The sequence below is a fragment of the Gracilinanus agilis genome, chromosome 3 (assembly GCF_016433145.1).
Source record: "Gracilinanus agilis isolate LMUSP501 chromosome 3, AgileGrace, whole genome shotgun sequence".
In the NCBI taxonomy this organism is placed as follows: Eukaryota; Metazoa; Chordata; class Mammalia; order Didelphimorphia; family Didelphidae; genus Gracilinanus; species Gracilinanus agilis.
This window is the reverse complement of record NC_058132.1, coordinates 491,046,794-491,062,441: the sequence shown is the minus strand read 5'-3', so window position 1 is coordinate 491,062,441 and position 15,648 is coordinate 491,046,794. Positions and strand designations below refer to the sequence as shown.

General features: G+C 35.0%; 1 protein-coding gene across 1 annotated transcript in view; it reads right to left on the bottom strand.

Annotated features, from left to right (window-relative positions):
- The window catches only part of NPAS2 (neuronal PAS domain protein 2), a 269,033-nt gene that overhangs the window by 73,121 nt on the left and 180,264 nt on the right, over positions 1–15,648 (bottom strand). The window contains exon 5 of the mRNA XM_044669305.1: positions 6,840–6,931. Coding sequence (XP_044525240.1) covers positions 6,840–6,931 — 92 coding nt within the window. The remainder of the gene's footprint in view (positions 1–6,839; positions 6,932–15,648) is intronic.

Here is a 15,648-nt window from a genome sequence, read left to right as displayed (position 1 = left end):
TAAAAAATATATTATGTTTTTGTAAGACATTTGGAAGCTGAGTTCCCAAGTAAGACCATAGCAACTTTGGAGAGGTAGCTGGATATATTTTGGGCAACTGATGAGTTCTTTGAAGACAAGAATTTTTTCATTTTTGCTTTTTCATTCTAGTGCCAAATATTTAGAAGGTACTTAATAATAATTATAAAAACAAACATTTACACAGCTTTCTTTGTGCCAGACGCTGTGCTAAGAACTTCACAATTATTTATCTCATCTGATTCTCATGACAACCTTGGCAGGTAGGTACAATTATCTGCCCATTTTGTAGATAAGGAAAGTGAGGGAAATATTGAGTGACTTCGAGCTCATACAACTAATAAGTATCTGAGGCTGGATTTGAATTCAGGTCTTCCTCTATCCTCTGGGTCATCTGGCTTGTTGATTAATTCTAGATTACAGGGTAAAAGTGATTTTTTAAAAATGAAAGCAACTAACTAGAAAATTAAACTGAGAGAACAATTATGTTCAAACTAAAATTATTTTAGGAATAAATCAATCATTTAAAAAATGACTATTTCTGAATTATCTAGTCCAAAACTGGAGCCTCTTTATCTAAGCGTTGGGGGCTGGGGGAATAAAACGTGTGGTTAGAATCCTCAGAAGGCAAGTTATTTTTTTAAAAACCCATATATATTGTATTTAATTAATCCCTCCCAATGTTACTCTTTAAAAGGAGTGGCACTAACTCCTTCAAATCACAGGGGTGTAATTAAGTACCCAGAAGCAGTAATCTGAAACAGTACTCCAGTAAGTAATTCTAAGAGTTAACACTCATCTCAAAATATTCTTTATAGGTACATTGTTTACATAATTAAGGAGATTCTGGATAATTGAAAGGATTTTAGATTATTTTAAAGAATTTAATTTTTTTAATAACATGTAAAAATAATTTTTAACCTTTCTTAAAAAAATTTGAGCCAAATTCTTCCTCCCCGAGACAGCAAGCAAAATGATACAGATTTTACATGGGCAATAATGTAAAACATAAAAATATTCATTTTTTAACATTCTTTTTTTAAAGTTTCAAATTTTTTCCCTCTCTCTAGCCCTTCCCTCATCCATTGGGAAGCAAGCAATATGATAGTCATTATACATGTGAAGTCATACAAAACACATTTCCATATTAGTCATTGTTTCAACATAAATAAATAAAATTAAAAAGGCAAGAAAGTGAAAGAAAATGGAAAATAAAAGGGTGTTGATCTGCCTTATTGGCTCTTTCTCTGGAGGGAGATAGCCTTTTCATCAGCACATCAGAAAATAACACCAGACTTATTTCACTGATTTTCTTTATATCCTCACATTATTTGACAAAAGGTTGAGGTCTTGGAGGAATAAGTCAAGGCTGCCTGCCTGTGTATTGATGAAGTCATATTTCTTATAATACTTCATTCTTTCATATAGATGGATCATTGTTGCCAAAGAGGTACATCCTGGTAACAAGGCTATGACCTTGTTCATCTTTCAACTCTTATTCTGATTTTGGCTTTAAAGGGCATTTTTCAGCCCCCTTGGCAGGCAGGTATACTCCTGCTGATGTCAATGGAAACCTTGCTCTTGGCAGTCTGGGGGGAAAAAAAGGAGGGGATGCTTTTCATCTGCTAGGACAGTGTGTCCACATTCCCCTTGAATTCTTTATTTCAGAGCAAGTGGGAGTTAATAGGGTAGAGGTATTTATAAAATGGAAGGTAACTTTTTATCAGTTCAATAGCAATTTCTAGCAAACTTTTACCAACAGCCCTGAGTTATTTCCCTCAGAATGGCTGCTTTAGTTTTAAAAGCCTCATCAGCATAATTTAAAGGTAATTTAATAGAATGTAATTGCCAAGTGATTGTGCCCCTATTATTGTAAAGATGACTTTGATCAGCACTCTAAAATTGGTTACAGTAGAAATTCTAATGGCTTGAAATCTTACATCTACCATACAATACCAACAAAAGGAAACTACCACCTTTTTCTATTTCTGTCTCACACTTAGAAAGGATGAAACGTTCTCTATGTGCTCCCCAAACAAATTCTGGCCTAAAAAAGCCAGAATTTATACCTCTCCTGATTAAAATTCAGAACCTCACGCACTCTTTCATTTACAGTAAACAGGAAGCCTGACCTACTTTGTTCTGCCTTTGATTCATCCAATATGTTCTTGGATCCTTACTTTCCAGGTTCACCTAGCTGGGTGAAGCAACTTTCCCTTTTGCTTGTTCTTAGAGTAAAGCTGTTTTTATTTTTCTAAGCCTTGGGATGTTAAGGACCTTCTAAAATGCCATTTGTGGACCTTCATGGGGAGAAAGAGGAAGGAAGGATGTCTATTTTAGGAGGTATATTGCAAATCTTTTGGGGTCAGTGGGGTAGTAAAGTTAGGGGCTCTTGCTTCCAAATGAAAGATTACTTGTTAAACACAGTGTCCTGATCTTTCATTTATTCTCTCTTTTCTCTTCTCAGTTTTGCTTGGATCTGTGACTTCTTTGGTATAGGGAACTCTGGGTGGGGAAACTCCCTTTAGTAATGTAGATCTGTAACTTTTCTGCAATTTTTTTTTCTCAGAGAGTTGCCTGGGAGTGTTTGAGAAGTTAAACTGATTTACCTAGGGTTGAGGTCAGAACTTGAACCCAGGCTGTCTCCTGCCTCTCCCATTCATATCTTATCACACACTCGAGGAAAAGTGATATGCCTAGCATTACAAAGGCAGGTGGCACAGTGGATATTGAAAAAGAGTGCAGAGAGAACATAAAACAACTTCCAAAAGGTGGCAAATACTTCCTGTTTACAGATGAGTGATAGACACCCCTAGAGAGCATATTGAGAACTTTTCATGGATGGGAAACTCAATAGAACTCCAAGGGAACGGTAAGCCAGAAATATTGATTTGTGGCATTCTTGGGTCATACAAAAAAAATTAAATTTGGGAAAAAATGGCCTGAATAAAGAGTAGGTTGTTTTTTTCATTTCTAATTCAGGCATCTTATGCAAACACAGTCTAAGGGTATTCTCTTTTCACACAATGGGTAGATTGTTCATTTTATAGAGCGAGCAGGAAGTTGTACAAAATTTTTCTCAATACACAACAAATATGTGACACTTCTCCATAACTAGCTTATTCTAGCTCTCTCACCTACCTGAATTTCAGCCCTACCCTTCGGGGCTAAATCATTTCCAAGGAATGTGATTTAATTTTGAGTATGCAAGCTCAAGTTTCTTCAGAGGTTTTTAAATGCTTCTGAAATTTATTGAATAAATGAGACTGCTTTCACTTCGTAAATAAAGCCTGTAGCTATAGTTCTATTTTGGCTATATTTACATGAGAATGAAAATAGAAAGTTATTTATGTAAAGCAGTATAATGATATATCTATCCATGCATTATATTTTACAAACAGCTTTATATTTAACTTGTTTAAAATGCATCACTGCAAAAGTAAGTTTTGTAGGCTCTTTACATATATTTTATATGTACTGAAGTATTTTTTATGCAAATGTTCATTAATACTTATGCATTCCATAATATTTGGACATTAAGTATGGCATTTATGTATTCAAATACTTTCTTTTTTTTCAGTGTATCTAATTTAAGTCCAGTAAGGTTTATATTAGTACTCTGTATATGTGTGTGCAGAGATGAACAGATAGATATGCTTAAAGAAGAAACTCTCCAAATAGTTCACTAGTTATTCCTGAGATAAAGTTCATATTTTATCTTCTTTATGTTAAACTTGCCCAAGCTAATTTTCCTTGCTCTTCATAGCATAAAAATATACAAAAAGAGGCTTCTTTTCTTTATGTCTCCTATAGGAAAAGAGATTAATGTTCTCATTTCTGAGTAAATGGGGAGAAAATCTGGCTTTGTATCTTAACTTCAGCTCTATCTCTAATCCAGTTGTCAGAAAAATCTAAGGGTTTTTTATAGAAATTATCCCCTCATGTATATTAGATGACAGAGGCAATGTGGTGTTGTGGCTAGAATGTCGGTTCTAGAGTTAAAAGATCTAATTTCAGGTTTCAACTATGACACTTAACTGTATGATTCAGTGCGAGTCATTTAGCCTCCAAGGTTGAATTTCCTCATTTGTAAAATGGGAATATTATTATTATTATTATTATTATTATAACCTTTACTTTTTGCCTTAGACTTGATACTAACTATTGGTTCCAAGGCAGAAGACGGGTTAGGGCTGGGTAATTGGGGTTAATGACTTGCCCAGGGTCACACAGCTAGGAAGTATCTGAGGTTAAATCTGAACTATGGACCTCTCATCTCTAGACTTGGAACTCTATCCATTGAGTCAACTACCTGCCCCAGGGAATAATATTAATAATGTATTTCACCTATAAGGTCTTTTCTGGGTAAGTTCTTTGTAAGTCTTGAATCACTTTAGAAATGTGAGTTAACATTGTACTCTTTAGACTAGAAATATTTTCAGAAAAAATAGTTCTCTGCCTTCATAACTGTCTTGATCACAAACTTGGAAGGAAAAAATAAGCCAATGGGTATATAACACTTATCACAAAGAGGATAAATGTGTGTGTATACATATATAAATATAGTATTAGAGGTACATATAATTTTCCTTAAGATAGTTCTCCAATATCCATGATTAATTTTGAATCATAAAATTTGGATTACAATTTTACAAGAAAAAAAATTAACAAAATTATAAAGTAATAATAATTGGCATTTGTATAGCACTTACATTTTTCCTGATTGCTTTACATAGATTATCTTATTTGAACCTTATAACAGCCTTGTAAGATAGGAACTATCTGGTACTCTTATCCTCATTTTACAGATCAGAAAACAGAGGCTCAGAGGAGTTAAATAATTTGCCCAGGCCATCTCTCTTGCCTTTATGCCACCTGGTCTTTCAGAAACACTTAGGATCGAAGCCTCAAAAATAGAAAGTTCCCTAGGGAACTTCTAGTTTAAATCTCTCATTTTCCTGATGGGGATACTCAAGCCAATAGAAGAAAAGTAATTTCCCTAGGGCAACAAAGGTAGGTGGCATAGAGAATATAGCCAGGCCAGGAATCAAGGAGATTCATCTTCTTGTGTTCAAACCTGACCTTAGATGCTTACTAGCTGTGTGAGACCTAGGCAAGTTATTTTACTTGATTGCCTCAGTTTCTTCATTTATAAAAATGAGTTGGAGAAGGAAATGGCAAACCACTCCAGTCTCTTTGTCAAGAAAACCTCAAATGGGGTCACAAAGAATCAGGCAGAATTATGTAACTGAACAATAAAAAGATATTAAGGAACAGGGTAGTTATTTGAACTCATCCCCTTGACTCAAAATCCAGCCTTCTTTCCATTCTACCTTATTGCCTCTTTAAAAGTAGTTTTAATTAATTGGAAACTTTCATGAAAACAGAATGTGAAAGTACAATTTTTAAAAAATGCATACCTCCTAAGCATTAATTTTAGGAAAAGGGTTTAGAACTGGTCCTTACATTCTGAGAAAAGGAAAGTCTAAGTCAAATGAAAGTAAAGAATATATGTGATTTTCCCCCTCTTCTATTATTAACCCTCTGGCTAATAACCCATTATGTCTCTAGTACTGAGTAAGAAATTCAGGCATTTCCCCCCAGTAATAGTAACCTATTGTATTCTGATTTATTACTAAACATTGCTTTGGATTTCACTGTACAGATTTGCTTTATAACACCACCAAGTACTGTAGCCACAGCACACATGTGAGCAAGCAATCACAGAACAGGACATTTTTCACAAGGCCTGCCTTTGAAGGATTATGGCCAAATTTTTACTTGCACTGATGAATTACATCCAAAGTCCATAAGCTTCATTTTCTTTTGAAATACTTAAACTAATTTTTAAATGCATTTTTACTTTCTCTCTGATCACCTTAGGAGCTAAAACTAATAGTGGTATTGCTGGGTCAAAAGGTATACAAATTTCATGACTCTTTGGGGATGATTCCAGATTGTTATAGTTAGATCAGTTCACAGCTCTACCCAACAGTGTATTCGAGACCTTATTTTTCTACATTCCTTCCAATATTTGTCATTTTACCCTTTTATTTTAGCCAATCTGATAGGTTTGATATGATATTGGCAGTTATTTTGGTTTGCATTTCTCTAATCAATAATGATTTAGAATATGTTTTTGTATAGCTATATAGTTTTTTTTTAACCCTTGTACTTTGGTGTATTGTCTCATAGGTGGAAGATTGGTTAGGGTGGGCAATAGGGGTCAAATGACTTGCCCAGGGTCACACAGCTGGGAAGTGGCTGAGGCCGGGTTTGAACCTAGGACCTCCTGTCTCTAGGCCTGACTCTCACTCCACTGAGCTACCCAGCTGCCCTATAACTATATAGTTTTGATTTCTTCATCCCAAAACTCTTTGTTCTTATCTTTTGACCCTTATTGCATCTCTTTGTGGTGGCAAAGAACTGGAAATTGAAGATATGCCCATCAAATGGGGAATAACTAAACAAGTTAGAGTATGATTGTGATGAATACTACCAATCCGTAAGAATGACAAATTGATTAATTAATTTTTTTAAATGGAAAGATCTACATGAAGTTATGAAGAATGAAATGAGCAGAGTGAAGAGAATATCATATATAGCACAGGAAATAGTTGGAAGCATGATCTCCAGAGAAAGAATGGAAAAATAGAAATAAGCAACACATAGTTTTTTTAAATATACATATATCTTTTAGTCAAATGATGCTTTCTCTAGTGGGAGGATAGGAAGGAAGGAAGGAAGGAAGGAAGGAGTTACCTGGGTATTTTAATGTAACAAATAAATGAATAAATTTAAACTTAAAAATGCAATTTTACCTCCAACATCAGCTGGGTGAATTCTTCATTACTGAGAAATGAAGGCTTCCAATCTTGCTGAATATCACAGAGTTCTGTTTGTGCTGAAACTTCTAAACAAATACAAATATGTTGTTACTTTTCATTAGCCCGGGTAAAAAGCATAGTTAAATGAGACACAAGCTATTGTCATGTGATTGGATATTACTGAAAGCAATCTGAGAAGATCAGATACCTCCTGGGAGCCAGGATATAATATCTATACTATAGTTGACAATAGGAAATAACAGACTATCTTGTTTAGAATGGGGGTTAGCTGGGGGTCCCTGAACTTGACCATTAAAAACTATTATTATGATATTTTATATTTAAATGTTTATATTTTAATTTTATTTTAATAGATTAATAGATAATAATTGTATTTTAATAGAATTGGTTTTGTCTGTAATCTTCTTTATTTTATGCCATTAAAAACATTATTCAGAGAAGAGCTCCTTAGATTACACCAAATTGCCAAAGGGGTCCACAATACACAAAAAAGTCAACAGCCTCTGGTATATAACTTGAAGGTCAATTTTAAGGATCTTATGGACTAGTCTAGTCTAAGCACCTTTGATTAAGAGCAAGAATTTCTATTCAATTCAAATTAAACCAATAAGCATTTAGTTGTGCCTACTCAGTACTAGGCACTGTCATAAGATCTGGAAAGGAACTACCCTTGAAGAGTAACCAGGAAGCAAAGATTTATTAAAGTGGATAGTGAGGTGACTCAGCATATATAGAGCCAGGCCTTCAGATGAAGGGTCCTGGGTGCAAATGTGACCCTAGACACTTCCTAGCTGGGTGATCTTGGGCAAATCACTTAACCTCCACTGTCTAGCCCTTACCACTCTTCTGTCTGGGAACCAATACACATTATTGATTCTAAGATGGAAGGTAAAGGGTTTAAAATATAGGCAGTTAGGTGGCTCAATGAATAAAGAGCCAGGGCTAGAGATAGGAGGTCCTGGGTTCAAATGTGACCTAAGATACTTCCTAGCTATGTGATGCTAAGCCAATCACTTAACCCTCATTGCCTAGACCTCTGGTGGCAAGCCTATGGCATGTGTCCCAGAGGGGGCATGCAGAGTCCTCTCTGTGGGCATGCATGCCATTGCCCTAGCACAAAGTTCACCAGAGTTCGTTACTAGAAAGCCAGAGGGATGAGGGGCCATACTGTACTCCTCCCCCCTTTCCACTCATGCCTGAGGACATTTCTCACATCACCTTCTGTGTGAAGGGAATCCTCTCCCAGCATCGCTCATGGAGTCCTGTCTGCATCCCTGCACTCCTAGAGCTATATCACTTATGTCACCTAAGCTGGTCAACTAGTTACATCATGTAGCGAGGCCTCCGCGCTGGACGCAGATAGGACTCTGAAACTGACCTGGGTGTAAAAGGAAGGAATAAAAGGGATAATCCAAGAAGTGTTCGCTCTCTATCTCTGGTGACAGGGCAAGAAGGTAGCTGTGGGAGGCCATGTTGGGAGCAATCTTGTGGGGTCTTATATTTGGTTAAAATCTCTTATATTTCTATCTTTATCTATCTAAGTGATTCTTAGAAACTTGATAAAATTCTAAGGACCAGAGTCCTAATTTTACTATTAAACTACCCCTCTAAATGGCTTGCCATCACTGGCCTAGATCTTCTTGCTTTTATGTCTTGGAACCAATACACAGTATTGATTCTAACATGTATTGATTCTACCCCAGAAGGTAAGAATGTTAAAAAAAAAAAAAAGAGTTATTAAGGTGAAATTATAAGAAGAAAAAATTATAGTCATTCCAGAGGTATAGGGTTTAGAGAAAATATCATTAGAATTTCCTATATAACCTTTTGGAGTGTGTTTTTTTCTTTGTATGTAGAAATGTATGGCTTTTAGAACAGGTGGCATCTTTAAATTTAGAATGAAAAACATTTAAAAATGTTTAAAAATCAGAATATGAAAAATAAAAAAATTAGAAAAATGAAAAAAATCATCTACAGCAACAGAAATACTTTTTAAAGAATGACTTGTGTATGTCCATCTCCGGAGAAAGAACTGATAAATACAAATAAGCATGACATAGTTTTATATATCCATATATCTTTTTTTTTTCCAAACCCTTGCACTTCGGTGTATTGTCTCATAGATGGAAGAGTGGTAAGGGTGGGTAATGGGGGTCAAGTGACCTGCCCAGGGTCACACAGCTGGGAAGTGGCTGAGGCCGGGTTTGAACCTAGGACCTCCTGTCTCTAGGCCTGACTCTCACTCCACTGAGCTACCCAGCTGCCCCCTATCCATATATCTTTTTGTCATATATTGCCTTCTCTAATACAGGGAAGGGAAGTAAGGAGGAAGATATCTGGGAATTTTAATGTAACAAAAAAACAAACAAATAAATAAAAATTGAAAACTCAAATGATACCAACACAGAAAGCATCATTTTATTCATCATTTGTGCAACACTACTTTAAATACTTCAAGAGGCAGAAGTTCATTAGTAGAAAATGCAGAATACAACTTTACTATGCCTCATTAGGCAGCCTTCATAAAATACCTGGTCCATAGTCAGCATTTTATAAAATTGGCTATCAGTCAAAAATGTTGACCTTGGTGGCCCACTTTCTAGGGAAGAGCCTCTCTAAATTAACATGGATTTTAATATCCCAAAGAGCAAAGATTCTTATTCTTCATTTTTTTAACTCCAAAGTAATAAAATGTCTTCTACATTATTTTTTGGGTTGGGACAGAATGCAGATAAGCCACTGTTGGAAAATGTAAATTCTTAGAAAATTTGCTTAGTGTGATATTGGAAATTTGAGAGTCCTTGAACTAATTTTGACGTCCCTGATCTAAACTGCCTGTGGACATTTAGGCTCTTTCAAACTACATTTCCCATGATTCCTCTTGCATAATCACGTAGACAGGAAGTGTAATAACATAGAGAGAAGAATAAAAAGGAAGTGCCTGGAAGGGCACACTCTCTTTTCAACTGAAGTAGCATAGTGGTGGAGGTAATGGCGGGTCTTTCAAACTAACTCTTAACATGGCACATGGCTTCATTTTTCTAATGGCTATTAATAAATCTTTTAAAACCATAATATTTTTTAATCTATCCTTTTATTATCCATTTTATTTCTTACATTTATGGTGACCACTTGAAGTTTGGAGACATAACTCAATTTTTCAGATAACCTAACAAACCACACTACTTCTGCCATGATTTTTCACCCTGCTCATCCTGCTGATTGAGGACTGGCCATTCCTGCCACTGCTTGAAACTTGGGAAGTATAAAACCCCCCCTTCTTTCTCATTATGCACATCGGAGAATTTCCTAGGTATGTTTCCTCCTAGACATTAATGACTTTTAACAGAGAGCTTCTACACCCACAAGCCCCTCCATGTGGTTTTTTTATCCTGATCTAGCTGCTTGTCTACCCCCCCTCCCCCCATGAGCCTCTCCACGTGAGTGTCCCCGCCAGTGATTCTTCTAGTCCTTACCCCAGTTGGCTTCCAAGCTCTTCCTGTGGGGGAGGGACTGAGATTGAGATAGCACATGGACTTCTAGTCTTTTACCAAATAAGAACTTTTAAAAGTCTGGAGGTAAAATTAGTAAACCTCCTCAGACTCCATGGTTTTTTTTTTGAAAGTCTCTGTATTTTATTGTACTTTGCTGATTGTTTGTTTTATGATTTAATTTTACTGTTTTAAGTTCATATATTAATCTGATCAACATCTTTCTGTTACACTGAATCATTTTAAGCTAAGTTTTTGATATTAGATTAATTCTGTTCATGATTTTATTGTACCTCCTTAATAGTGAAGAAGTTTATTCTGATTGGTAGAAAGATTTTTTAACTAACTGCTTGTAATTTGTCATTCGCTTAAATTATTGTATTTCCTGATTTCTTTAAGGTTTAAATTTTTTTAAAAGTTTAACTGTATTAAGCTAAACTGATATCTATTCTGTTATACAATTCTTTATCTGTACCATTTACCTATGATTTTACTAAACAACATATCATTGTAAAAAGACCATGAACATCTTAAACACATTTTTTTTAAGTTGTAAAAGCCCATAAGTCCTATGTATACTGAATTTGTTACCTCAACTATAGGTTCACATATTGCCTTAACAATTTTTATTCTATCTTGCCAATTGTATATAACCTTGAAGACTATGATGCCTTGAGAATTTAAATTGTAACTTTATAAGAGGTCTTAAAAATTGACTTTAGGATTTCATAGTAACTTCTGAATGGATGATAGGGGTGTGTGTGTGTGTGTGTGTGTGTGTGTGTGTGTGTGTGTGTGTGTGTGTGTATAAAATAAAGAATGTTGTCTTAAAAAGGTAGAGAAAACAAATGGAAATTTCCTACCCAAACTTTTTAATATATTACACAGGAAGCCAAAAAGAGCTCCTGTATGCTTGATATTTTAACTCTTTATGTTAATTTGCTTTCTCATAAGAAGGATCTAGAATTTCTAGTGATATTTTAGACCCAAGAGGTTTTTATCAGATTTTCCTAGGCTCTGCCCCACAATTGGGATGGAGGCAGTAATAGATTTTGTTAAACATATCTCAGCCAAGGTTGAATGATTTACTATGCCTGTTGAATTTGTGACAAGTATACATTTTTTAAACATCTTAGTGAGTGGTTATATAGAAAACTCATATGGGTTTGCTATTGTCCTTAAATGTATTATTGAAATTCTGGTACTTTATTTGAATGTGCATTATGAATCTGCTATTTTGTAAAAGTCATTTACACTTACAGTAGTTCATGGCAAAGCTTACAAGGAAATGGATCTTATTTTTGGGTGAGAAACCTTTCGCTGATTCTAAGCTATATATTTTTGATTTTTAAAACATTCTTTTATTATTTTTTCCCTTCTATGTGCAATACAGTATTTGAGGTTTTTTTATTTTTTCCCTTTTTCAAATTTTTTTGTACTTAAAGTACATATTATCAACATTAATCTTTTTCGTTTTTTAGTAATATAAGTTTAATGTAAATATATTTGCTATAATATTAATGCATACCCCAAAAGCTTTAGTCTATGGAAACCTGCCAATAATTGATAAATATGGGATTGTGATTAATGATTCTGTCTGATTCCAGGAGGAGGGAACAAAAGAGCCACAAGGTGAAGGAGACTACCCAGTCCTAATGGGATTGGTGAGAAACTGCACAGTGCCTAGCAGCACAAGATAAAAAAAGACCATATCAATCCAGGTAGGACTGTTGAACTTCTATGCCAATACTGAAGGACTTGAAGTTAGTGTTTGGGGTTTGGGGTTGTAGCTTTTCTGACATATGTTAAAGGCCAGGCTTCCCTGAGCTTAAGTCTAGTCAAGTACAAAAGTTTGGCCATCATCCTGGCTCACCCTATCCCTGAGATGTGCAGGCAGATCAAACCAGGGAAAGACACTTCCCTTTTCACAGGAAATTTGGTCCTTTTCTTTCTCTTGTAAGTGTTGTAACTTTCTGTTGTCATGGCTATTGAATTGGGTAATTGCACAATTGCTTAAATCACTTTAATTGGGCCTTGATTCAAGGACCTGTTATAAGTTTATTTTTCCTTACATTTTGCACATAAGACTTTGACATTTTACATTTCATTCACAAGTTATTTTTTCTCTTTTATTTGGATTTTTTTTGGATCTTTATTTCTTTTGCCAATTGATTCACACAACCCCAAAAACTCAGCCATGTATCCTTAGCTGATCTGGGTGTTGGCCTTAACCCTCTTCAGGGGAGAATGTTATTGATTCTCCTCAGGAGGGTATGTATGTTTTATAATCAGAATGTCTGTATTTTAATCTATAATGTAAAATTTAAATTCTTTTGAGAGTAATTTCAGGGGGGAATGTATAATCCTCAGAAAGGAATGTATGTTTTATAATCTATAATGTAAAGTTTAAATTCTTTTGAGAATAATTTCAGGATAGGAAATTTGCTATCTCCCCAGAATCCAGACAACGAACCTGTTTGGAGAAGGCACCATGAAGATGCCTGAAGAACTTACACTGCATCATCGAGATCCAAAATGAACTTTGGGATGCAGTTGATTTAACTATGGGGCATTGAATGCATTTGTTTTGAATGTACACTCTTATGCCAAAGGAGACTTCCCCTAACTGGCTTTTTGTCAATGCAGCTAGCAATCATTGGATCATTGGTTTTATCCTTTTTTCTTTTTATTCCCAAATTTCTGTAATTTAAAAGTTGGCTAAGTTTACAAGATCCATTGGGAAGACCAGTCTTTCCTCCAGATCTCAGGGGGAATGTGATATTGGAAATTTGGGTGTCCTTGAACTAATTTTGAGATCCATGATCTAAAATGCCTGTGGACATTTAGGACTCTTTCAAACTACATTTCCCATGATTCCTCTTGCATAATCACATAGACTGAAAGTGTAATAACAGAGAGAAGAATAAAAAGGAAGTGCCTGGAAGGGCACACTCTCTTTTCAACTGAAGCAGCATAGTGGTGGAGGTAATGGCGGGTCTTTCAAACTAACTCTTAATATGGCACGTAGCTTCATTTTTCTAATGGTTATTAATAAATCTTTTAAAACTATAATTTTTTAATCTATCCTTTTATATCCATTTTATTTCTTACATCAGGGTATCAGGAGGTTTAGTGCCACAGCTAGGATCTCAGTCAGTAGACATTAGTGGTGAGGCTTGAATCTACCTTGTCTTTAGTCCAGGCCACCATCTATTATGTCCCCTATTGCCTTCCATATATTACATAATTAATAAATATTCATTAGATAGAATTGAAATGGGGAAGCTAGGTAGCATCAAGCCTGCTTCTATTGGAATTGGGAAGACCTTCATTCAAATCTGACTTTAGATATTTTCTAGCTATGTGATCCTAGACTAGCCACTTGACTCCAACTATCTAGCTCTTACTGCTTTTCTTAATAGCAATTCAAAGACAGAAGGTAAGGGTTTTCAATAAACAAACAAACAAATAAATAAATAAAGAGAACTGAACTATTTTGGCTAGTCACAGGAAAGCGAACCCACAGGTAACAGGTCTACACAAGAAGACCTTCCAATCTGATAAGGTCTGCACAATTATGTTCACTTCTATACCATAAGAAAACATGAAGCTAAGACTTCCATGAGGGCAGTTTTAAAGTGTTAAAATGTTCTTTGCAAATGCAAAGCATACAAGGTTTATCTAGGTGTATTCTTGCTCTTCTCTCAGGCCTCTTTTTTCATTTCATATTACATAGATTCCATATATAAGCACTATGTTTAAGACATTCTTTTTTCCCGTCATTTTATAGCATAAATTTAATTAATTAAAATTTTTAGTGCTTAAGACATTAAAATTTATAGGTAGTTATGTTAAATTTGATAGAATTTTTGATAAGTTAAATATGACATCTAGTATTTTTAAAATCTATTTTTTCTCATTAAAATACTGCTCCTTATTTTAGACTTATAGGCAATAAAATGATTAAGAAAAATATCTTAAGTGTTAGAAAAAAATTATAAATAGTATACTAAATTCTTATCTCTGGCCTATGTTATACATCAGAACTTAAAATTAATTAAACAAACAAATCTCTGGATAATATTTAACTTGTTAATCCAGAGATTCTATAGGCTTAAAATTGTAAGGAACACATACTGTATACCTTGTCTGCAATACTTTTTTGTTCCAATTAGACAAAGCAACTAGTACTTAAGCAATTAATGATAGAAAGGAAAAAAGAAGACATTGGAGAATTGAATAAACAAGTTAAAACTAATATAAAACAAAAAATATATTTCCTTTATCTTTAAAGTGCAAAGGAGTGTAGTCCAAAGGAGCAATAGTCCTTAATGACTACATCAGGGAAGAAAATCATATAAAAATGTCAATTAACAACCTATATTTGAGTGCCCATTGTATGCAGAAAACTGTGCAACAGGTCATGACGAATTTGCCCTTGAGATGAATAGGATGAAAGAAAATCTAGCTAGTGAAGAAACTTTCTACTTATAAATCTTAGAGGGAGTTAATTCTAGTATTGCCAATGAAGTAATTAGAAACAGAACAACTTCCATTTCTTTGACCTTTATTCATGTCTTCCAATTCTTCCAACTTTTAGAAAATTTATATTTGAGATAGCTACTGTGGCCAGTAAAGCCACATATTATATAACTAATGTAATTCATTAGGACTGTGGCAACAACAACAACCAAAACATATGTGACTTATTTTATAAACCTGTGGACTGAATTTATCATGGCAAAAGATGCTCTCCAACAGAAAGACTCAACTTTCTCTTATAGTCTAAATTTCCTTTAGAAGAAAGGCTACATTTTATCAGTTGCAGAGAAAAAGAAAACATGTTTCTTTTATATTAGTAACATTTAAACCATTTGGTATTGGCATGGGTATGGTAGGGAGATGGCATGTGCATTGTACAGAGATGGCATGGACACTGTACCCCTTAACTCAGGCAAACTGTAAACAGGGAAATTCCCTTGCTCCTTTCTGTCCTTGTGACTCTAAGCCAAGAACATCCGATAGCATCTATAAGACCCTGAGATTATTATCATCTTTGAATCGTCCTTTAGGTTGAGATGGACAGAGATGCACCTCCAGGCTACACCTTGATACCACCGGGCTGTATTTCAGGCATCCATCTGTTCCCTAAACCATGAGGGTCTCGAGGCAGACCCCACACCCCGCCTAAGTGCTTACCACTCCATGACACAACATCACTTACTCTCTGTTGTAAAGGGTATAAAAACCCCTGAACTGAAGCATTCTGGGAGCAACCTCCAGGGTTGTTC